This window comes from Spermophilus citellus (assembly GCF_964194105.1).
Source record: "Spermophilus citellus genome assembly, chromosome: 1".
Classification (NCBI taxonomy): Eukaryota; Metazoa; Chordata; class Mammalia; order Rodentia; family Sciuridae; genus Spermophilus; species Spermophilus citellus.
In genome coordinates this window covers 194858386-194882181 of record NC_138182.1, presented here as the reverse complement: position 1 = coordinate 194882181, position 23796 = coordinate 194858386, and the positions used below count along the sequence as shown (strand labels likewise).

The following is a 23796-nucleotide window of genomic DNA, read 5'->3' as shown; positions in this document are numbered from 1 at the left end:
CAAAGAAATCATAAAGATTCTATGAGAATTGAGGATTTCAAAATATTCAGAATTTTCAACGAGACAAATGGCATTAGTATCACTTGTGGCTTATACAGAAAAGTTTGTATAATTCTGATATTCTCTTTATTTTGGATCAAGTTTCTAAAGGCATCTCACAGCTTAAAACATCCATTTGTCCACCTGTGCTTATAAAACATGGATGAAATTCTAGCTTATCATTTCATCGCTGGGTTCAAGACTAATAATAGGAAGGACATCGGTACAAGCAGAAACAGCATCCATTTCCTCTGTGCCACTTGCAAAGGCACAAAGTGATCTCCTTACAGCATCCCACCTGTTAGGCATTATCACCTTCTTCTCTATCACCATGTAAAGAACAAATGCTGAGACCTTGTTATCTATAGAAATGGCTCTTTGATCTGTAACATGATCTCACGGTACACACAATGACATCCAGAAATTCCTGGAGGGTTTATTCAATGAAGAATAACTACAGAAAAGTAAAGACCTTAATGACACTATTGCTTATGGTACAAATACATAGGTGCCTCTCTTATCTAGGGATACACATGAAAAGAATCAGAATTTGCTATTCTTAGATATCATACTTTCACTTAGTATTAAATTAATAAAAATTAGAAACATGTATGTTCACTCAGATTCACAGAGATGAGAAAATAATGACTGTAGATTTTCTGTATCCTTAGTGAGTTTGAGTTCACAGATAGCTCTCTTTCATGTGTGGCACTGCTAAGAAGGAGGGAAATACACATGAATGCCTAGATGTCTAAGCAATGTTCAGCAATAGATGATAAGCACTAAGACAAAATGTCTTTCAAGAAGTCATCCAAATTCTGGACCATCAAAATAAATTCTTCAGGGGAAGATTAAAATGCAGAAAAAGACCAAAAATGAGCAAATGAATGACACAATCATAAATTTTCTGGGGGGAAAAAGTCAGATATTTAAGAAGGAATAAAAATTGTAATATCCTCAGAAACACACACAATAACATCATCACAAAACTTTGCCAGAGGATAGATGTTCCTCTCTAGAGGGACACCAAGAGGCTTCTGGGAGCCAAGGTCCTCCCCATGGAGAGCTGCCCAAAAAGATCAATGAAAGAAGCCAGGATGCACCAATTTACACAGCTAGACAAGAATTAAGGACTAATATTCATAGATTAGTCTGCTTGGTAGACTAAAAACCATGTGTTGAAGATTTATGATCATTATATATAAAAGTGTGAGTAGCAAAATAAATTAATACTTACCACTTTAATTTGTCAACTTAATAAACACTGGAGAAATACAATTTACATTTTAAAGAATAAAGATCTGTTTAAAATTGGCAGCAAGAAATGACAATAATTTGAAAAGTAGGAAATGGTTAAGCAATTTGCACTCAGAAATGAGTCTCCACTGTGCTAAATAAACCAAAAGTATATTGAAAGTAATTTTAAAACAGTGAACAACTTTCAAAGAGTGAAATTAATATCCATTACTCAAGTCTTACTGTTTAAAATCACATTTCAGCATAATTTATCCCAAATCAGTAAATTATGGATCTAAGGAAAGACAATCTTGCTTCCCTCAATGCTTTCAAAAATCTTACAATTATATCTGAAATTCAGTGATTTAATTACATGATAAATCCACTATAATTAATTGCCCAACATTATTTGCTACTATGCTAGAGTCTGGATTAACACAAATGCAATTCAGAAGAGATTCTCTAGTCTCAATTATCTCACAATTTAATGAAAATAAAAGTCATATAAACAACAGACTATAACAATATATAGACTGTAATAATTTTTATAATAAACCTACAAAGTTCAATCAAACTAAAAGGACTTCTCAAATTAATATTATGCTTATAGTACTTTTTTAAAAATAAGCATATTTTATTCTACTAGCCCCCATAAACACCACAGGAAAATTACCTTTACTTTTAAGATGTAAGACTCATACTCTTTGTTGGAATAAAAGAAATCAGGTGTGAAGAATATACTACAATAATTTGAGTGCATGAGTGAAGAGAAATCCTCTAGCTAGGAAAAGAACAAGAGAGAAACAGTAGATGCCTATAAAAAATGGGGGAAAGAAGTCCTTAGGGGGAAAAGAATAAAAAAGAAGTGGAAATAAAGGTTATATACACTTCACAAATTCTCCTAACTTCATCTTTTCCTTCACACCATATAATTTAAATCATAAATCAAATGAATCTAGCTTTGTGTTTCAGCCATTTTAAAATTATTGATAAAAAATTCCATTTCATAAACTATTCTTCCCAGGAAGTCACACTAAATTTAAAGTTATTTCTCATTTCTTAATGTTAACCTTTTGTAAAGAGCATATTACTATATGTAGAAATGGACATTTAAAATATAACATGAAAATTGTTTACTTACAATCATCTGATATTTTTGAAGAAAAGTATTCAAAAAGACTTAAAATATTTGTTTCTTGTAATTCTGGCTCTTTTTCTGATTTTTCCATGAATACAATATTCTTTCGTGAACTATTACAGTCACAGAAACCAATAAGAGCAGTTTTTCGCAAATCAGAAGTTGCTGCATACAAGCAGATTTCTGCAACAATTGTTGTATATGTATAGATGATAATCCAGGTCCACGAAAGGTCATCAACCTTGCAGTTTTCTTTCTGAAGTAAGAAAACAGGTATTAGGAAAATCAGAGGACATTCTTTCATAATTAAGAACCATAAAAAAGTCTTCAAATTTCATGGAATTATTAAAAGATCAAAATAAATATTTCTAAATGAACTCATTAAAAAAGCAATTTTCCACAGATATATTGCATAAATAGTAGTTCAAAATATAAAAACTGTAAATAGCATATAAATGTATAAAGAACAACTTTTTAGTTTCTTTAGGAAGCAATAGAACATAAATTAATCCAATGAAATACTACTTTCTTCAATAATATTTTTTAGTGTGTTATAGTTTCATGTATTTTTCATAGGAATAAAAAAATTACAACTTTTGGAGAGGAATTTAAGCATCTGTTCCAAGACCCTTAAATACAGCTTATAGATCTTTCATGCAAAATTTATTTTTAGTAATTTATTCCAAAGAAGTAGAAATACAAATAATATGTTATGTTTGAGAATGCCAATACAATGTTTCTTGTAATTAATTATGAACAGTTAGAAAATAACTTAATGTTCAATAATAGAGAGCGGGTTAAAAAACTTATTTCATTTCCACTAAAATACAAATCTTAATAACATGTAATGACAATGGAAAAGTTTATGAAAAATAGTAAATGTTATATGCATATTTACTTAAATTAGTAATGTTGTTACCTGACTATGAAGAGACATAATGCTTGAAAGAAAATCTTTTACTATTTCCATTAAAGCTCTCAAGCAGGCCATGTTTAATTTGGCAGCCTCCCCAAGGACAAACAAAGCCATTGCTGAGTCCAACCTGAATTATGAACAGATGACAAAGACTTTAATAGAAAATAACAATAATCAATTTTAATGAATAAAAAAGAAAATGAGTGCTGAGATAACCACAAAAACTTATTTTCAATAAAGATTGGTATTGGCTGGCACCAATTACTATAAGTGTTTATAGGATGTTTTGGTAAGATGTTTCAATTTAGAGTATGCTCTGACAAAATTCTGAGAAATAATACAGTCAATAGCATCTCTTCATAAATCTGGTATGACAAGCAGTTGTGTTCTGCTGCTACAGAGTCCCCTTTTGTGACTGATTCCATAGAGTGAATATCAAGAGCGTGTTTTCTTCTCAAAATAGAGAACAAATTTTAAAAAATTATTTGCCTAAACATTCCAAAAGTTAATATTATTTGGTTTTGTAAAATGTGTAGTTTCTAAAAATAAAATTTATATTTCACATGAATGATATACTGTCATGTATTCGTTTTTAAAATATCATACAATAACTAGGAAATCATACCAGCACGTTTTAGTCATATATATATATATATATATATATATATATATATATATATATATATATATATTCTGAAAGTTTCAAGAAATTATATATTTAGTGCTATTCCTATCCAATTGTAAGAGACATACTTTGAAAGGATCTGACAAGCATCAAAAGTAAAATTGCCTCTATTGAGAGTTGCTTATGGCCTTGACTTATGGATTATTAATAAATTTAAGAATCTGTATATTTTATAAGCATTTTTAAATTTTACAACTGTAATATTTCAGGTCAATCAGTTGAAACTCATCATCATTTTCAAAAGGAAATTCCTCTGATCAGGAAAGTTGCAGACAATTCTATATATTTGAATAAGGCTTTAAAGGCCTCAATGTGCTGTCACACAAATTATCTCATTTGATTTGAATTTTGGACACATAAGGCCTGTTAAACCTTTTTTCTTTTAAATATTAGAAAACTGAGACATAGATAGGTCTAGGAGATTTGTCTGAGTTCACTTTTCCAGATCAGTCAACTGTAACTGAAGCCTTTTCTAACATATGGATATTTAATGCTTTATAATTCTTCTTTTCCAAATCATTATTTAAATACTCAGTATTTAACCTCCATGTGGAAAGTGCTGACTCCATCTACCTAACAGAACCTGAATTTTCTTCGAGATGGCAAAATATCATCAGTTAAGGTTGCCTCTTCAAGATAGAGTGTTCTGTCTCTCTTGGAGCAGTGATTATTATAAACATAGTATTTATCAAAATTCATAGATCTGTATACATAAAATGTGCATCTAAACTATATCTCAGAAAATCTGATTTAAAATTAACTAATTGAACTTCCTAAAATCTTGGAAACACTATATAATAGATTCTGTAAATGAGATATAAATGGAAGTATATTGTGAATGTCTTCTAGGCAAGTTATTATTTTTCTGGTTAACAAATAGATTAAATTTGGATAAGAGACCCTTTTTTCTCCTTTGTTCATCCTCTTGCTGCTCCTGCTGGGAAGGCATGCTTGACATGAACAGAAGCAGAAGAGCCATCATACCCAAGAAAGAAAATCATAGACTAGGAATGAAAGGGATGCTTGAAGATGCTAGAGTCTTGAGAATGTCCTTAATCCTCTGCGTCAGCATGTCGCTGCTTGTCATGTGCAATAAATACAGCCCAGCTGAGTAATGCAAGTGTACTCAGGTTTCTACCTCCCGTGAAGACCAAATTCAAACTGACACATTCTGCATGATGCTTATGAACACAAGACAGAATTGTAGCTCTGCCACTAATTAGGTGTCGGATGTAGAATAAATTATGTACCCTATTTCAGGCTTACTTATCTATACAAATATAGCAAAATCTACTTTTCAGAAAGTATTGTGATTTTTAAATAAGATACTCTGTAAAATGATTATGTTCAAAATGCTGAATTGGATTAGAAAAATTCCATTTCTTCAAAGCTAAAATATATGAGTTTGTAACTTTCTTTGTTTATAAAGTTTTAGAATGATGGAAAGAAGTCTAGAAGATATCCAAGATGGACAGTTAGTTGTTCCCAAATATTTCCCATTCGTACTTCACAATATGGCCAAGGTAAAGAGGATAGTCACAGGCTTTGTAAAACTTCTTTTCCTCTGAATATACTTCATAATCACACAGTTTGGGTTCTTCTATTCTCTTTGAAATCTAGAAAATTGTATCTAACCTACGGCACTATGGATTGAAAAAGATCCATCAGTGCCAGCCACCTGTGGTAGAAAAATGCTTCACCAGAAACACACTGTTTTCAATCAATGCTGCTGACTGCAAATTTTTCTATAAGCAAAAAGGACTTTGCCAAAAATAGAATAGAAGCATCAATACTTATAAACTGGAGTTCGTTAAAAATCAAAACTAAAAAATCAATGCACATAGAAACAAGAACTCAAATTGGATTCGTCTACAAATTTTAACACAGCACTATATTCTTTGTGAACTCATTATAATACAGAAAATCTCAATTATGAGTACATTGACTTGGTTTTACAATGCTATGAAAATAAACATGTACAAAGTCATTCTAACTCTTATAGATTTCCCCTGTGTAAAATTGAGACAGAGTTTAGTGGCTTATCTAAAATAATAATATCTATCTATTAATATGTATTTATACACCCCACACACACACACACGTATAAAGAGGTTAGGAACATCAGCATTCAAAAATTTCCTAGGTTTCCTTAGTCTTCTATACCTTTTTCCTCAATAAACAGATTGTCAATTAAAAAATGGAATAACAATATCTCCAATTACTAACACTTTTACAGCTTATTCGATGTTTAAAATAAATATTTAAGAAAATACTGAAAACATAAAAAAACACACGACCTTAAAAACTAAAAATAAAAGAAGGTTAATGAAACAGCAACCTATACAAATTTCCACAAAGCATAGCATTGATGAAGCTGGATTAAGAGAAGCAATAAAGTGTACCCGTATGTCACATCCTGAAACACACAGCCACAAAGAAACTTAAAAGAAAAAAAAAATAGGGAGAATATAATCTCATCTGTTGACTTTGGTTTTCATAAAATGAAAAAGTATGGTGTATCCTTTACCTTGGGATATGATTTTCTTTAACCATCCAGAGTAATTAATTCTGCATTCAATTTATCTCTTCATATTTATTTAGAGTTGGCAATACCCAAATGGTAAAATGTGTAGAAAACAGTGCTGTAGGGATGTGGGATTAAAGTGGGTGGGAAGAGGAGTGATATGACTGGAATCCAGGAGTGTTTTTGTTGATTTGTTTTTATGGTTAAGCTTCCTGATAACTGTCCATGTTAGCATTGTAATTTTTAATAACTTAAAAAGGTTTTAACAACTGTAAATACAAACCTCGTATTTAAAAATATCAGGTTTTTATAGATTTCTCCTAGTTTGGGGATAAGTAAAATGAAAAGTAGAGGAGGGACATCTCCATAAGACCAAACGAAAAATATGTCATAGCAAGGGCTAAAGAGAATATCAGTCTGAATATTCAGAGGAGATCATAACTCTGAAAATTATTTCTTATAGGAACCAGAAGATAGTTTTATAATCTTCTTAAGTATGTTTAATAAAACTCAGGAAGAAGTCGCAATGAGAAGCCTGGATGCGAAGATGCAGGTAATATAGTGTGATAAGATATTACAAGGGAATTAAGATTATGAAAACACAATGAAATCCATATAGAGGAAGTTGAATGCATAAGTGACATTTGGAAGGAAAAAAACTTGAAATATCTTTCCATAATTTAGAGGAAAAAGTGGCATACTTAGACCCATTACTGTCTAATTCCTTTTTAAACAACCTGAGATACATAACATCAAGAAAAATCTTTGTAGTACTACCACAAAGAGCAACCAAGTGAGAGAGGGAGGAAGGGAGGGAGGAAGGAAGAGGGAAAGGAAAGGATAATGAAAACTTTAATGTTATAAAGAAAATGGAATCCAACCAAAGGAAAACTTTCTACTACTAAGATGTCCATGGTTTAATGAAGGGATCCATGAGAAATATCTGGGTTTTCCCATGATAATTAAGAATAACACTGGGCCCAAAGAGACAGGAGTTGAAAACACACGAGAACTGTGAGTAGTCAGTGGAAGCCTTTGGAGAATGTAAACTGTTAAGTACTAGTATTTGTGCACAGAGAAACGACTTCTTTCCTGGCAAAACAGAGGATTTGCTTCAAGACCCTCTTGAGATGGCCAATGGGACAATCATTAATACCTAAATCCTGGTTACATGTCACAAAAGCATTCCTAAATATCCCTGGACCGAAACTAAATAGAAAAAGGCAAAAAAGCTAGCTTTAAACATTTTGTCATAACTATCAGTTAGGAAAAAGCATAGCAACATTTTGAGATTCAAAGAGGGAATTAAAAAAAAACAGTGATCAAAAAGTCTATCACCAGACAAAATATACATTATGCTTTTTAAAGAAAAAATAAATTCAAGGTCTCACCTAATAAAATAGGTAATTTATATCCATACTTAGAAATTTATTCAAGACAATCAAGAAATTAATAGTACTTAACAGTTGAAAAGGGGAAAAGCCTAATTGTAAATGGCTGTGAGTGGGGGAAAAAAGGTAAATTTTGTAAATATAACTTAATAATTAAATGAAATAATATATGCATAATTACTTTAGTATAATGCTATAATTACATAATCTTGCATTTGAATAATTATTATTCAAATTATACACATATACAAATGTATTCAAATTATGCATATATAATATATATATATATTTTTATTTAATTACAATAATTATGTGTATATTGGTGCTTAATTATTCAATTGTATTTATAAAATTAATTTTACTTACTAAAATTAATACTCAGAGGGGAAGGACTACATGAAAATCCAGTATTGAAACTATCTGCTTTAAGGGTTCTTTCTCCAGATTACAGGGGTCTGGATTATGTGGGACTGCAAGGAAGCCAGGAGGGGAGAACAAAGGGATGAACTGTTAGTCAAGCAATGACTATTGCTTCATCAGGGAAAGCACAGGTGGGTCACTAATTGTTTCCCTCTGGTGACTACCTTCAGGCATTATTGGCTATTTGGTTCTTTGGTAGAAATGAATCCCAGTAGCAGAATCCTTTAGTCATTTTTTGCTCTTATTCTTTCAATATTATGGAAAATTATGTGACATTAATTGATGCTGCAACCCCTGTGCCATGTAAAAGCAGTTTAAAAAAAAAAAATTAAGCTGAAAAGGGACATAATGAGAGTTTATGTTGTAATAATGGAAACAGAGTGTATGTGACAGATTACTGAGGGGAAATACTTAGAGCAAGGAAACAAGTTAAGAATCTACAATAGCTATGATACAATAGGGGCCCAAACTAGATGACAGTGGGAACAGAGAGCAGGGGACAGGTCCGATATGTAATTAACGCATGCACAACACATTCAGATCCTGGATTAGATGGGGGAAGTGAGGTAAGGGAGATAAGGTATCTAACTCAATTAATTTAAGGGGAGAACATGAGAATACATAAGACATTCAGCAGGCAGGAGCCTGATTGGGGAGAAATTTGCTTAAGTCTGAACTAGCAAAACAGAAGATACCTAGGGGAGAACTAGAGTATAAAAGATGGCATCATATACTTATTTAAATCTCTATTAAAAAAACTCTTTGAAGTGGGTTTTATCTCTATATAACCTCTATGGACTTTGGTCCATAGAGGTTAAGTGGCTCACTCAAAATTAGACAGGTAGTGAAACAGATCTAAAAATCAGGTCTTCTCAATGGAGGTTGAAAGTGTTTGTTCACTGCTTGATAATTAGGCAATGCATAAGTCGTATGTTTATCCTTCACACAGACTAAATGATTATAAAAAGCACAATCTAAAGATCAATAATAAATCCAGGAAATGAATGAAATTGAATCCCTATCTCTCACCATGCACAAAAGTTAACTCAAAATGGATCAAGGATCTAGGGATCAAACCAGAGACTCTGCTTCATCTAATAGAAGAAAAAGTAGGCCCTAATCTCCATCACATAGGACTAGGCCCCAAATTCCTGAATAAGACACCTATAGCACAAGAATTAAAACCAAGAATTAACAAAAGGGATGGAGTCAAACTAAAAAGTTTTTTCAGCAAGGGAAATAATATATGAGGTGAACAGAGAACCTACATCCTGGGAACAAATTTTTCCCCCTCACACATTAGATAGAGCTCTAATCTCTAGAGTATACAAAGAACTCAAAAAGCTAAACACCAAAGAAAATAATAATAATAATAATAACCCAATCAACAAATGGGCCAAGGACCCAAACAGACACTTCTCAGAAGAGGATATACAATCAATCAACAAATATACGAAAAAATGCTCATAATCTCTAGCAATCAGAGAAATGCAAATTAAAACTACTCTAAGATACCATCTCACTCCAATAAGAATGGCATGGCAGCCATGATGAAGACAAACAATAACAAGTGCTGGCCAGGATTCGGGGGTGGGGGGGGGGAGGGGGGGGAGGGTGGGGGGGTGGGGGGGTGGGGGAAGGTACACTCAAAAACTGCTGGTGGGACTGCAAATTGGTGCAGCCAATTTGGAAAGCAGTAAGGAGATTCCTTAGAAAGCTGGGAATGGAACCACCATTTGACCCAGCTATTCCTCTTCTCAGACTATACCCAAAGTACCTAAAAACAGCATACTATAGGGACACAGCCACATCAATGTTTATAGCAGCACAATTCACAATAGCTAGACTGTGGAGCCAACCTAGATGCCCTTCAATGGATGAATGGATAAAAAAAAATGTGGCATATATACACAATGGAATATTAGTCAGCACTAAAAATAATAAGATCATGGCATTTGCATGGAAATAGATAGCATTAGAGCAGATTATGCTAAGTGAAGTTAGCCAATCCCCCCAAAAAAACAAATGCCGAATATTTTCTCTGATATAAGAGGGGTGACTCAAAATGGGGTAGGGAGGAAGAGCAGGGGAAGAAGATTATCTCTACATAGGGAAGAGGGGTAGGAAAGAAAGGGGGGGAGAAGGGGAATGGATGGTGGAAGGAGCCCCTCATCGTTATACAAAACACATGTATGAAGATGTGAGAAAAAAAGAATAGCGTTACCTTAGATTAGTTAGAGAGAAGTGATGGGAGGGGAAGGGAGGGTTTGGGGGGATAGGAAGGATAGTAGAATGAAATAGACATTGTTATTACTGTGTGTATATATGTGACTGCATGACCAATGTGATTCTGCAACCTGTACACTCAGAAAAATTAGAAATTATATCCCATCTGATTCAAATGTATGATATGTCAAGGTCATCATACTGTCATGTGTAACTAATTAAAACAAAAAATAAAATTTAAATTAAAAAAAAAAAGAAAAAGAAAATGAATCAAGAGTGAGAACTTACCTTGATATTTCAACCTGTAAGGAAGGGAGGAATACTATTACTACAACTTTTGTTTGTTGTTAGACTGCTACATGAACATTAAAATTACTTGGGTCAAAGATATAGACCATGTACATGTCAGTGATCTAGCAGGAAAGCAGAGGTCTTGCTGTCCATACAAAGCAACTGATTCTTTGATTCATTTTAATGCAAAGACAAATACTATATGTCTGGAAAGCATTTGCCATGTGGATATAGTTTTAAACTGACAAGTTTTTTGGAATGCATTCATGGAGCGCATTAAATTGGCTACTTCACTTTGGAAGATAGAATTTTATACATTATAGTGCTCCACTGAAATGTCATACTGCATTTCTCAGCAGTCTTCATTGGCCGAGAATTCAATTATAAACACAATTCATTATTTTCATGTGAGATTAGAAAGGCTTTTGCGTTGGCTTGAGCTATCTCCCCAGAGTAAATGGGGCAGTTTATAAAAGGCCAAACCACAGGGTGGAGCATTGAGAGTACGAAGTATCATATAAAATAACCATATTAAATAGAAATCTGCCTTCCAGCAAGCTGTTTATCTCCAGCTCTGGGCAGATAAAGGCCAGTGCACAGAAGCTAGGAGTGGGGCTCTTGCATTCTTTTCCCTACTTCTTCAAGTTTTTAAGATTTATTGTCTTTAGTGGATCCTTTCCTTGGTTTTCCCCTGTCTGCCAGTGAGGCTGTTCTAAGTCTTTGCCTTCCTTGAGTTCTTTCGGGGCTCCTGGGCTTGCCCCTTTCCAAAGATTTTTTTTTTTTTAATATTTTAGTTTTTAGTTGTAGATGGACACAATATCTTTTTTTTTTAATATTTATTTTTTAGTTCTCGGCGGACACAACATCCTTGTTGGTATGTGGTGCCGAGGATCGAACCCGGGCCGCATGCATGCCAGGCAAGCGCGCTACCGCTTGAGCCACATCCCCAGCCCTGGACACAATATCTTTATTTTATTTTTATGTGGTGATGAGGATTGAATCCAGGGTCTCGCACGTGCTAGGCGAGCACTCTACCGCAGAGCCACAACCCCAGCCCCTCCAAACCTTTTATTTCTACTCATATTCTTTTGTATGGCAGGTTGTTTATAAGGGGGATTAGAAGAAATCAGACAGGGAGATACAGAATCAGAAGTGAGCCGGTGAGAACCACTTACTTGTACAATACAAGCTATTTTTGTCACTAAAGTGAAATTAGTTATGATACCTCATTGAATGGTCTCCCTTTGCATTTTAAATCTCTGAATATTTATTCATTGTTATGTTACTTTCCTCATATACATGGAAAATCAAATTGTTCAGGTTATTCCTTTTAACTGTCCCTTGGCACTGTATTTCAGATACTAAAATAAAGGTATTTTTGTTGGTTTATTGGTGCATTATGATTATACATATGACATTTTCATACTTGCACATAATACAACTGATCAACCTCATCCCCCATATCCATTTCCTGTCTCTTCCCTATTCCCTATCCCTTATCCCTTGCTTTACTCTACTGGCCTTAACTAGTGAATTATAATTACATATAAAAGCAGGCTTCATTGTGATATATTTATACCTAGACATAGCATGATTTGATAGCTTTAAAGTGAAAGTATTTTTGCTTGAGCATCACTATTCCAAGGCTATCTGATTCAGAAAATCTTGAGAAGGTCTTAGCTTCTCATCAGGTCCCGATGCTTCAATATTTTTATTTCATCCTAAATATATTCAGTTCATTTTTTAATTTTTCACTTGGGATCAGTTGTGTCTTTGAGTACATGAGAGAAATATTGAAGTTTCTCAGAAATGCAAAGAATAGCCAATTTGATTTTGATTATTGCATCACAATTTTTTTTTAATTGGGGTAATGGCCCCTTGAAAGGTACATGGGCTCTTAAATAACTTAAATACTTGGTAAGAAGAAAAGTTATTTTTAAATATTTCACATGATGCTATTATTAATAAAATAGTCAAAATGATAAATTAAAAAGACAAAACAAATTTTTTAATATCAACAGTTTTTGTTTACTAGAGTCATTGTTTTAAAAAAGATTAAATTATTTTCTTAAAATAAAAAGATAAATATAAGAAGTAGAATTAGAAATATTTGGCAGTTTGTTAAACAAACTTTTAGACTTTTTAGACTTCTTAAAATTGTTTTAAACAATTATTTTTCCCTTCTAATATGAACAGTCACTATTTTACATTTTTTTCAATCCATCCCCTGTCCTCCCACCCCACCTCTCTCCATTATTCCTACACTAGAAAAAAAAAAAAAGGTGAAGGTTCAACTACAGGTTGTCTCAGAGCAGTTACCTGCTTAACAATGCCTCCAGAAAAAAACAGTAGAATGAAGCATTGGGGATAGGGTTATGTTGGGACTTTGAAGATCTGTGCTAGTCACAAGAAGCCTAATAAACTTGACTTCAGTTTCTTTTTATTTTTTGTATTTTTTACTTGTTCTACTCAGTTATACATGAAAGCAGAATTCTCTTTGCTTCAGTGTACACAAAGAAGCACAATTTTTTACTTCTCTGGTTGTACATGAAGTAGGGTCACACCATTCATGCAATCCTACACACACCTAGGATATGATGTCTGTCTCATTCCACCGTTCTTTTTATTTTTAAAAATCGATTTGGTGTTGTCTCTAATGCTTTAAGTCTACAAACGCTAAGTATAAAAAAATAGCTGGCTCTTAGATGTTTATAGATAAACATTATCATTATCAAGTTAAATTAAATAGATCTTGATGCAATACAATAAAACTTAAAAATTGGTTAAAGAAATAATTAAATGACTTCCAGAATTAGATATTCTTAATAAGCCTCTTAATGTTTTACCACTTATTTAAACCTGTATTAGACTGACTGCTATGTTAATAAATTCAACAGTCATGCAATATTTATTTTATGTATTAAAATATGATTTATGTTTTCTTAAAAATCAAGTTAGAGTTGTCTAAGAACTAAAGTAGTTCTAGTTGTTTATCCTTTTGAAAAATAAATATTTAAATCCCTTATTACTTATTTCCAATAATTAAAAATGTCTGAAAGAATCACCATGAGGGCTGGGGTTGTAGCTCAGTGGTAAAGCACTTGCCTAGCATGAGTGAGGCACTGGGTTCAATCCTCAACACCAAATAGAAATAAATAAATTAAATTAAGGTATCGTGTTCATCTATAACTAAAAAAAAATTTAAAAGAATCACATTGAAAATCTATAATTTCCATTGTATTTAGGAGCTCTATATTAAAATTACCTAATAAAATCATATTGTGTTATTTGTATAATACACTTTTCATTCATTTTTATTTTCTTATCTGTAATTATTATCCTTATTTTTATCCTTAGCCTTATCCTTATTTGAAAAAGAATTACAATGTTTCTCAAATTGCAAAATTAAGTAGGTTTCTCCCCTCAGGCCTTGAGACAGTGAGTTTTTTGTTGTTGTTGTTGTTTGTTTGTTTTTCTAAATAAGCTATTTCTAGGAAATTAGGTAAATTGTAAGCCATTCTCTAGAAATATTTACCTGCTCCAAAATCACACAAACTTCCACATATAAGTGGGATAACTGCTTTCCTTGAGAAGAAATGCTCCAGATTCTAAGAAGATTCTACAATTGGATCTGAGAGACTTAAAATTGCATATAAAAGAATTTTGAAATAGGACAAGCTGGTAGAAATTTAAAAACAGAATTTTTAAAAGTATGATACCTGAATTCTCAACTTGATATGGCATGATATGTTATTATTTTTGTCATTAGCACTGAAAAAGGAATTCAAAACTGGGATCTTCTTCAAATAGTAGAAAAGAATACTTTCTGATCAATTTCCTCAGAAATACTCCTTTAAAGTTCTTCAACAAATAAAGAACATATATTACAAGCCCATACCTAAAATCATCTTCAATGATAAAACTTTGGAAGTTTACCCTCAAAACTTAGGAATAAGATGATATCCACCCTTATTACTGTTCTTCTACATTGTACTGAAAGTTCTAGCTAGAGTAGTTAGACAAGAAAAAAATAAAAAAAAATCATAGAAAGGGAAAAGTTAAACCTCCTGTTTGCAGATGAAAATGATCTAATGTACAGAAAACCCTAAAGGGTCTACCAAAAATCTTATAACTATTAAGTTCAGTAAAGTTGTAGGATACAAAATCAACACACAAAATTCAAAAGCACTTCTATGTACTAACAGACTATCCAAAAATGAAATTTTAAAAATCATACCCTTAGAGGGCCTGTATAATCCTAGCTATTCAGGAGGCTGAGGCTGAAAGATTACAAGGTCAATCCAGATTAGACAACATAATGAGTCTCCATCTCAAAAAAATGAAAAAAGAAAATTAAAAAGACTCCTTCTATTTACCACCCCCCAGAATAAATTTAACTAAAGGGTGTAGAAGATTAGTATACTGAAACTATAAAATACAGATGAAAGAAATAGAAAATGATAAGAAATAGATGGAAAGATATCTTATGTTCATAGATTGGAAAAATCAGTATTTTTAAAAATAGCCATGTCACCCAAAATAATCTAGATATTAAATATAATCCTTATCCAAATTCCAATATCATTCTTCATAGTAACAAGAAAAACAATCATAAAATTCTTATAGAACTGCAAAAGTCCCCAGATTGCAAAAGTAATTCCCAGCAAAAAGAACAAAGCTGGAAGCATCACTGTGCCTGTTTTCAAAATATATTACAAAGTTACAGCAATCAAAACTGAATGATGATGCTGCATAAAAACAGACACATCAACAAGTAAAACAGGATAGAAAGCTCAGAAATACACCTAAATATTTATGGTCAATTGAATTTTGATATAAAATGGAAAAAAAAAGATAATCTCTTCAAAATTAGTGCTGGGAAAACTGAATATCTACATGTAGAAGAATGAAATTAAACCTTGAGCTCACACCACAAAATCAACTCAAAATAGATTAACTTTTTAATTAACTCAAATGAAGACATGAAATTGTAAGATTACTAGATGAAAACACAGGAAAAGGCTCTACAAAATTGATGTGAGCAATGATTTCTTGGATATGAACCCAAAAGTACAGGTAACAAAAGCAAAAATAAACATGTGGTATCATCCAACTATAAGGTTTCTGCACAGCACTTGAAACTAACAGAGTAAAGAGATGACCTGCTTATTTGGAGAAAATGTACATATCTGATAAGGAGTTAATATTGAATATATATGAGGAACTCAAACAAGAACTCAAGAACAAGAAAACAAATTCAATTTATAAATGGACAAAGGATCTGAACAGAAATTGTTCAAAAGAAGGCATATAAGCCAGATAGCAGTAGCACATCCCTGTGATCCCAGTGACTCAAGAGGCTGACAAAGAGGATCTCAAGCTTGTGTCCAGACTCAGCAACTTAGAGAGACCCTGTCTCAAAATAATTTTTTTAAAAATGGGGGCTAGGAATATAGCTCAAGAATAGAGCATCCCTGGAAAAATCTCTAGTACCAGGAAAAAAATTTTTAAAGGACATATGAATGGCCACAGGTATATGAAAAAAAAGTTCTACCACACTAATAATCAAAGAAATGTAAATTAAAACCACAATAAAATACCACCTCACTACTATTACAATGGGTGTTATCAATAGGATGAAAGATAATTATTGGTGAGAAATGGAGAAAAGCGAACACTTGTGCACTTTTGATTGGAATATAAATTAGTGCAACCATTTTTGGAAGACAATATGGAAGCTCCTCAAAAATTATAAGTAGAACTACCATATGATCCACTTCTGGCTAGGTGACCAAAGGAAATAAAAGCATAATGTTGAAGAGGTAACTAAAATGCCCTGTCCATTGCACCATTGTTCACAATAGCCAAGATAAGAATTGTTCTTTGACCAATGGATGAATAAAGAAAATGTAGCATGTGTACACAATAAAATACTATTCAACCTCTACAACAACAACAAAAAGACTACCCTGAGTAACAACATACAAGAACCTGAGGGGAATTATGCTAAGTAAATAAGACAAGTATAAAAAGACAAATACTGCATAATCTCACAAGTCAATTTGAAAAAATCCAAACATACAGAAGTAGGGAATATAATGGAAGCTATCAGAAGCTTGTTGGACTTAATGCAAATGGGAAAAGGGAGAAATTAATTGATTAGAGCAAAGATTCAATTCGAAGGAATAAATTTTAGTGATCTACTGTACAACATAGTAAAAATAGTTAATAATAATGTATTTAATATTTCAAAATTGCTGAGAGTAGATTTTAAATATCCCAGCACAAAAGAAAGATGATATATTAATTAGCTTGATTTAATCATTCCACAAGGTTTACACATTGTAAAGCATATTGTACCCTATAAATATATACAATTATTATTTGTCTATTAAAGGAAAACAATTTACTTCCATTGAGCCCATGCCTTCTTTTGTAATACTACAAAACATCTATTTCCCTTCTTAAATTAGCACATGTGCTGGAAGGAACCAACATTTCCTAGTGAGACTCATTAAAAAATAGAATCTTAGTATATTTCCCCCAACTATAAATTTTGTTCTTTAGTAACATGGAAAATAAAGGATACATGCACATCGAGAGAGAGAGAGAGAGAGAGAGAGAGAGAGAGAGAGAGAGAGAGGGGGGAGTCATTGATAAAATGAACTAATACTGAGGTGTGATTAACATTTAAATACAAAGGTTATTTAACATTTAAGCACAAAGGTTTCTTTATGAGTTCCTTTGGATTTATAGAATCACCCTTACCAGCATTTCTTTTGAAGCTGCTTTTTATGGAAGATGAGATGCTCAAGCACATTATTCAGCTGAGGACTATTATTCTGAACACAAGACCAAACAGCCACACAATGCCAGAGCAGGTGGCTAACTTCAAATCCTCCTGGATTAAATGGCAAATGTTCCTGGAATTAAAACATAAAAATATATCTGGGGAAAAAATTCTTTGACTTGAACAACATGGAAATAAATTTTAAATATACAAATGAAAATACATATTCTCTTACACTTGAAGTTTCACCAGGTGAAGTAATTTATGTGAGAATATTTTTGTAAGTATAAGTAGTCAATCTGAACCTAAGGTATCTATTTTTCAAATGGGTCCCTTGTGTTCCATGATATCCATTCTACAAATATGACAAGAATCCTACATCCTCTGAGGGACAGCTGCTAGACTAGATTATGTTTCTTACACTCTGTGTGACTCAGTTCTTCCTGACACGTGAGCAAGAGTGGATAGGGGAAAGTTTGAACAAAGATCAGACAACAAACTAGAATTTGCTGTGAATTTCCACCTTAAGGAGAAAAATATATGCCCCACAGGACATGGTCACTGTCAAGTAAGTGTTTTAAAAGCCTACAATTTCAGATAACAAATGGGCTACTATTGCTTTGTTTTATTTCTCAGAGTGCTTCCTGGCAGTTTTAGATCTAATTGGTCCACTGAAGTAATTGGTATTCAATGATGACATGGCACTCCCATTGAGTCGTAAAGATCCAAATACACATGTGCCCATATCGCCAACTTAGTTGATATTTTGTGCTGTTAAAAAGAAACACTTCGAATATACAGGGCCTCATAATTCTTGTCACATAAAAGAACATCACAACTACAATTTAAAGATGATTTCATGTTGAGCACTCTTAAGACAGGTCAGAAGTTCATACATAAATTCAAACTAAGACATTTTAGCTTTCCAGTAAACTAATTAGTTAAGTATTGCAGATGTGTATTGATTCGCTTTATGTCAGGAACTCTGCTACCTGCTAGAGATAAAGGCATGAGTAAGACACAGTCTGCATGAGCTTACTGACTCTGGGGAATAATAACTCAGAAAAGCAAATGGAAACAAATCAATGTGTAGAATGTTAGAATATTCCACAGAAAAGTTCTATTTTAAAGTAATGTAAGGTATCAGACTGAGACATGCTGACTTCAGTAAATGCACACATAACTCAATTTTCTGCTTTGTGGTATACCCCATACAAAAAGCAGAACTCACATAAATGAGATTCTTTTCCCACACTGCCCTAGGTGTCTCAGTTTAGATGTCTGACAGTTGTCAGGTTACAAACTTATTCTGAATAAAATGGTCAGTAGGTAGGTTTTGAAACTTTGGGGTGATTTTGTCAACAATCAATGCATTCTATTTAGTTATCATTACTATTATTACTATTTCTTTTTAAATCACAAATATTGCATGGCTACATAGAATATTCAGTTACTTGAAATATACTTGTGTTAACACATCTGTATCATCACCAGAGAAAATTTCTGAGTGTATTTAATGAAAAAAAATCAGGATTTAGACAATGAACAAGATTTTAGTTTTATTTTCAATTTTTTATGATGCCATTCCTACTCATCATTGAGAAGTAAAAAGCAGCCTCTGACGTCTGGACTGATTTGACAATGTATTATTACAGTCTGGTCTGGTGCTCTCAGCTAGGTCATTTTGATCTCCTGTTGAACATAATTCACAAAATACCAAACTCAGGTAATATTACTCTGATACCATAATAAATCAACAAAGCCATCTGATAATTATTTTCCCAAGCACAGGCAAAAGCAAAGTCACTGAATAATTCACAAAATTCTTTTTCTTAAGCATTTATTTTTTAGAAGTAATTAAACACAATACCTTTATTTTATTTATTTATTTTTAAGTGGTGCTGAGGATCAAACCCAGGGCCTTGCACGTGCTAGACAAGCACTCTACCGCTGAGCCACAATCCCAGCCCTTATTCACAAAATTCTTGATCATCCAGTTGCCACTACTTTCTAACAGCATCCCATCTAGAGAGAAGCCTTTCTCCCTCAGTCTTCTCCCAATCACTCACAGTTCAAGTCCTACCACAGGATAGGATGTCTCTTGCTGAAACATCCTGTGGTTCCTAGTGATGAGGGTTCTCTCTACAACAAATAATAAACCCAATATGTTAACTGCAGACCTGCTCCTGTTCACTTTGTCTTAAGGGTACTCGAATCATCAAGAGCAATTTTATTCAATTAATATTAATAAAATAATGATGATTATGTGATTTAATACAGTTGACATGGACATCATCAATGTAGAAGACCAAGAGGGAGAATGGTCTGGGAGTTCTTGAGTGGTGTAGAGTTCTTTGCCTTTACACCAAGTCACTCCTAATCTAGATGTGATTGGCAGAAAAATGTGGTTTGCCAACTCTTAATACTAGAGAAATGAAGAATATATAATTTATAATTTTCACAACAAATTGACAGAATAATTATAAACATTCAGTCTGATAAAAATTACAATGTGTTTTTATAATTTTAATATTCCTTTTTCAGTAATTCATTATTATTACATTTTATAATATCATCATTCTGTGATGGTTTGGAAATTAAACAAAGAAAAAAAAAAGAAAGGGAAGAGAAGTTGGGACTAGACTAATCTTTCACCAAATCTAACGTTTGGTACCGACCACGGCATTAAATGACTCACTTCTTTCCTTCCTTAATTTTTTATTTAACTGCTTGCTACAGTTCTTTCACCTCCTGCCTTGCTGCCCAGCTTTGACTGCCAGTTGCAGCTTGTGCAAGGCCTACTTTGAGAAGCTCATCGCTGGAAGTGCTATCAGACAGCTAAGAATTTGGATAACCACATCACCTTGAACTTTATGAAAATTGAATTACGTAAACCCTGAGTGTCTGCCCAAGCTTCTAAAACATAAATGAGCTTTGAAGCATGAGCTCTATCATGGCTGCTCAGATACAGATTTCAGAGTTTCACCCTTGTTTTAGTCATTTGGGAATGGCTGACATTGCCTCCAAAGGGCCTCTCCAATACAAACTTGTTACCTGGATTACGGGGCATTAATCACAGGATAATGCTCCTAATTTTAAAGAAAAAAGTTCTTTAAGTCCTTATAATCCAGTTTCTAATGCCAATTTACAATTACAGTCAGCATAAAATATCCTAAATTTAAGTGGTGGCTGCGGTTTCCTGAATACTCGTAAGTGTTGGATGATGGGATTGCTCATCACATAACTCTGTAAGCTCGTTTTTCAGGGAATTTTTGTACTTTAGAACAGATAAAACTCTTTAATAAAGAATCTACTCCATTTTCACTGAGTTTAAAGTTACCTTCTCCAAAAACCATGTTATTATTACCATGTGACAACTGTGCTTAGAAAATTCAGCTTTGCTGGTGAGCATGGAAAACTCAATCCAGCATTCTGGTCCTTCAATCCGCAGAGCTAATTAAAGTGTACCATTTGTAAAAGTCAATCAAAACCCTGTGTCTAGATCCCTTAAAAGGACATTAAAACAAGAAATGGAGTGCAGCAAGACAGGAAAGGAAACATCTTTTATTTGTTTGTTCGTTTGTTTTTATGTGGTGCTGAGGACTGAACCACAAGTGTGAGGAAAGCACGATACCACTATGTTGCAGCCCCAGTCTAGAAATGTCCTATTCTTAAATAGAACCAACACCATATTGTGTGTATGGTAATGTATAAATCCTATATAATTTTAAAAGCAGTTAGCAATAGTTGGACAACAAATTAAGTAATTATGCTTTTGCCCCAATGAATTAAAAAGATAAAATTTTTTACAGTGGCCAAAAGATGCTGCCATGGACCTTTTATATTATCAGAGAATAAGGTCTCCTAGGAATAAATTCACAAATCCTCTACTGTAATGTCCTACTAATAAGGAAGGGATAAAGGATGACTATAAATGTCTTTTATATTCCAACTTTATCTTTTTTCCTCTTCCTCTTCCCAGCAGTTTGAGTAAGGTGGTATAGAACCGGGAGATGCTCAACTGAACTGGGGAGGCTGGCGTAGATTAAGTGATTCCAGAGGAATTGGGCTGAAATCTGGAAACTTTAAGGCATGGCAATCAAGTTCTGAATCAGTGCTGATTACTGAATCAGCAATTTCATAGCAACGTGGTTACACTGTCCTTTATAGCCTTCATATTATGAAGTAATTGAAGGAGGGAAAAAAAGGGCAATAAACCTGATAGGCTACAATCTGTTATAATCCCCTCTGAGAATCACATTGATAGAGCTGAAATAGAATTTAGGAGCAATTGAATTTAAGCCCTTTGTTCTACAAAGTGGGAAAAGACACAGAAAGAGACTAAGTATCATCTAAGCAGATACGTTCCTCTCAATGTTGACAGTTTTGCCCCTTACGATTCAGGCTGATCTGTACAGCAGTTAGCTCCCATTTGCTGGCTCTGTGTGTGCACCAGCTTCATAACCAACGTTCAGGTTGCTAAGATTTCATGGCATCTTATTTGTATAAAGGAAAAACACTGAAATCACTACAGTAAGTCAATATAGCCTCATGCTTAGATGAAATTATTACACTTAACTGTCTATGTTAAAATGAATGCCTATTTTTCAATGATCATTACTTACATTTGCGTAGCATAACAACCCTGTTGTTTTAGTCAGCTTTTTTGCTGCTGTGACAAAAAGGAACTGACCAGAACAATTTAAAGAGGAAATATTTATTTGAAGGCATATGGTTTCAGAGGTCTCTGTCCACTGAGAGTAGGCTCCATTCCTCAGGGCTCAAGGTAAGGCAAAGACATCAAGGCAGAAGAGTGTGGTGGAGGAAAGCAGCTCATATGATGATCCAAGAGCAGAGAGAGGTCTCCACTTGCCAGATACAAAAATATACCCCAAAGCCATGTCCCACTTCCTCCAGCCACACCCTACCACTTCAATTACCACTCAGTTGATCCCTATCAGGGGATTAATTCACCGATTGGGTTAAGACTCTCACAACCCAATGATTTCTTTTCTGAATCTTCTTGCCTTGTCTCACATGTGAGATTTTAGGGGTCACCTCATATCCAAACTATAACACCTGTAGAAGAGTTAGGGCAGATATGACAAGATGGTGATGATGAAGACTTTTACAGCTAAGCAAATGGAGATATGGAAAGTTTAATGAATCTCCTCCAGATCCCAGTGCCAGTTGATGAGCAGGTCTTTTTTTTTTTTTTTTTCATGATCAGTGTTCTTTCTGTTGCTCAGTGACTTACATTATGTATTTATTATCAAAACATTTTTAAACTTACAAACAAGATATCTTCCTTTAAAATGATACAATTCATGTTCATTGGTAATTATTACTAGAAGGTTCAAACTATTTAGCAAATATATAAATGGTTCATCTATAATGAACCAAAAAGAAAACACTTAGAAAGAGTTCAAATAGATGTGGTGAAATGTCTTTTCTTGCATATTTAATTTATAGCTAATTTTAGAAAAGGCCCACAGAAAGCATGGAAAGCTGTGGGTCACATAGAAATAGACCTGTTGGCAAATAGAATCTTCCCCCAAATTCCTATTGTTTCAACTTCATTATGTTGAAAGCATTTTTCTTCTTTGAGAAACTTTCAAAAATGAATTTTCTATTTATAAACTATAAAATAATAACTGTGCATCAAAAAATAAAGTAATGAAAGAATCAAGGTTTCAAAGTGTTCACTAATCTCTTTTGAAAGATAAGTGAAGAAAGGAAATAAAGACATTATTACATCAGAGACTGAAGTTTGTCCTTTGAAGTATATCAGTCTGAATGGTGTATGTATAATTATATGGCACATTGCACTTGTGTTTGCATAATTATAGTTTAGTACCTACCAAGGAATTACATAATTAGGATAGATTGTGTTCTCTAAGGTTGATCATTAATATTTGAGTAGATAATTAAGAGAGGCTTAAGAATTATTTGAGTTCCTTAATTTGAAATATTGTTAAAGTTTTCCATTGATTTTGAGAGCATATTAAACGTTACCCTATATGAATTACAGACACATAAAATATTACACATATCTCATGAATAATCTGCCTTTACATATTTTCCCTTTAATAAAAACATAGTATCTTGAAATTTTAATTTATTAATCTAAATCATGTTGT

General features: G+C 33.1%; 1 protein-coding gene across 1 annotated transcript in view; it reads right to left on the bottom strand.

The window, feature by feature from the left end:
* Nucleotides 1–23796, bottom strand: part of TMEM232 (transmembrane protein 232) — a gene marked incomplete at its 3' end in the record, with an annotated part of 259907 nt that overhangs the window by 173851 nt on the left and 62260 nt on the right. The window contains exons 8-10 of the mRNA XM_081281364.1: nucleotides 17635–17789; nucleotides 3333–3456; nucleotides 2417–2669 (exon numbers count right to left, since the gene is read on the bottom strand). Coding sequence (XP_081137490.1) covers nucleotides 2417–2669; nucleotides 3333–3456; nucleotides 17635–17789 — 532 coding nt within the window. The remainder of the gene's footprint in view (nucleotides 1–2416; nucleotides 2670–3332; nucleotides 3457–17634; nucleotides 17790–23796) is intronic.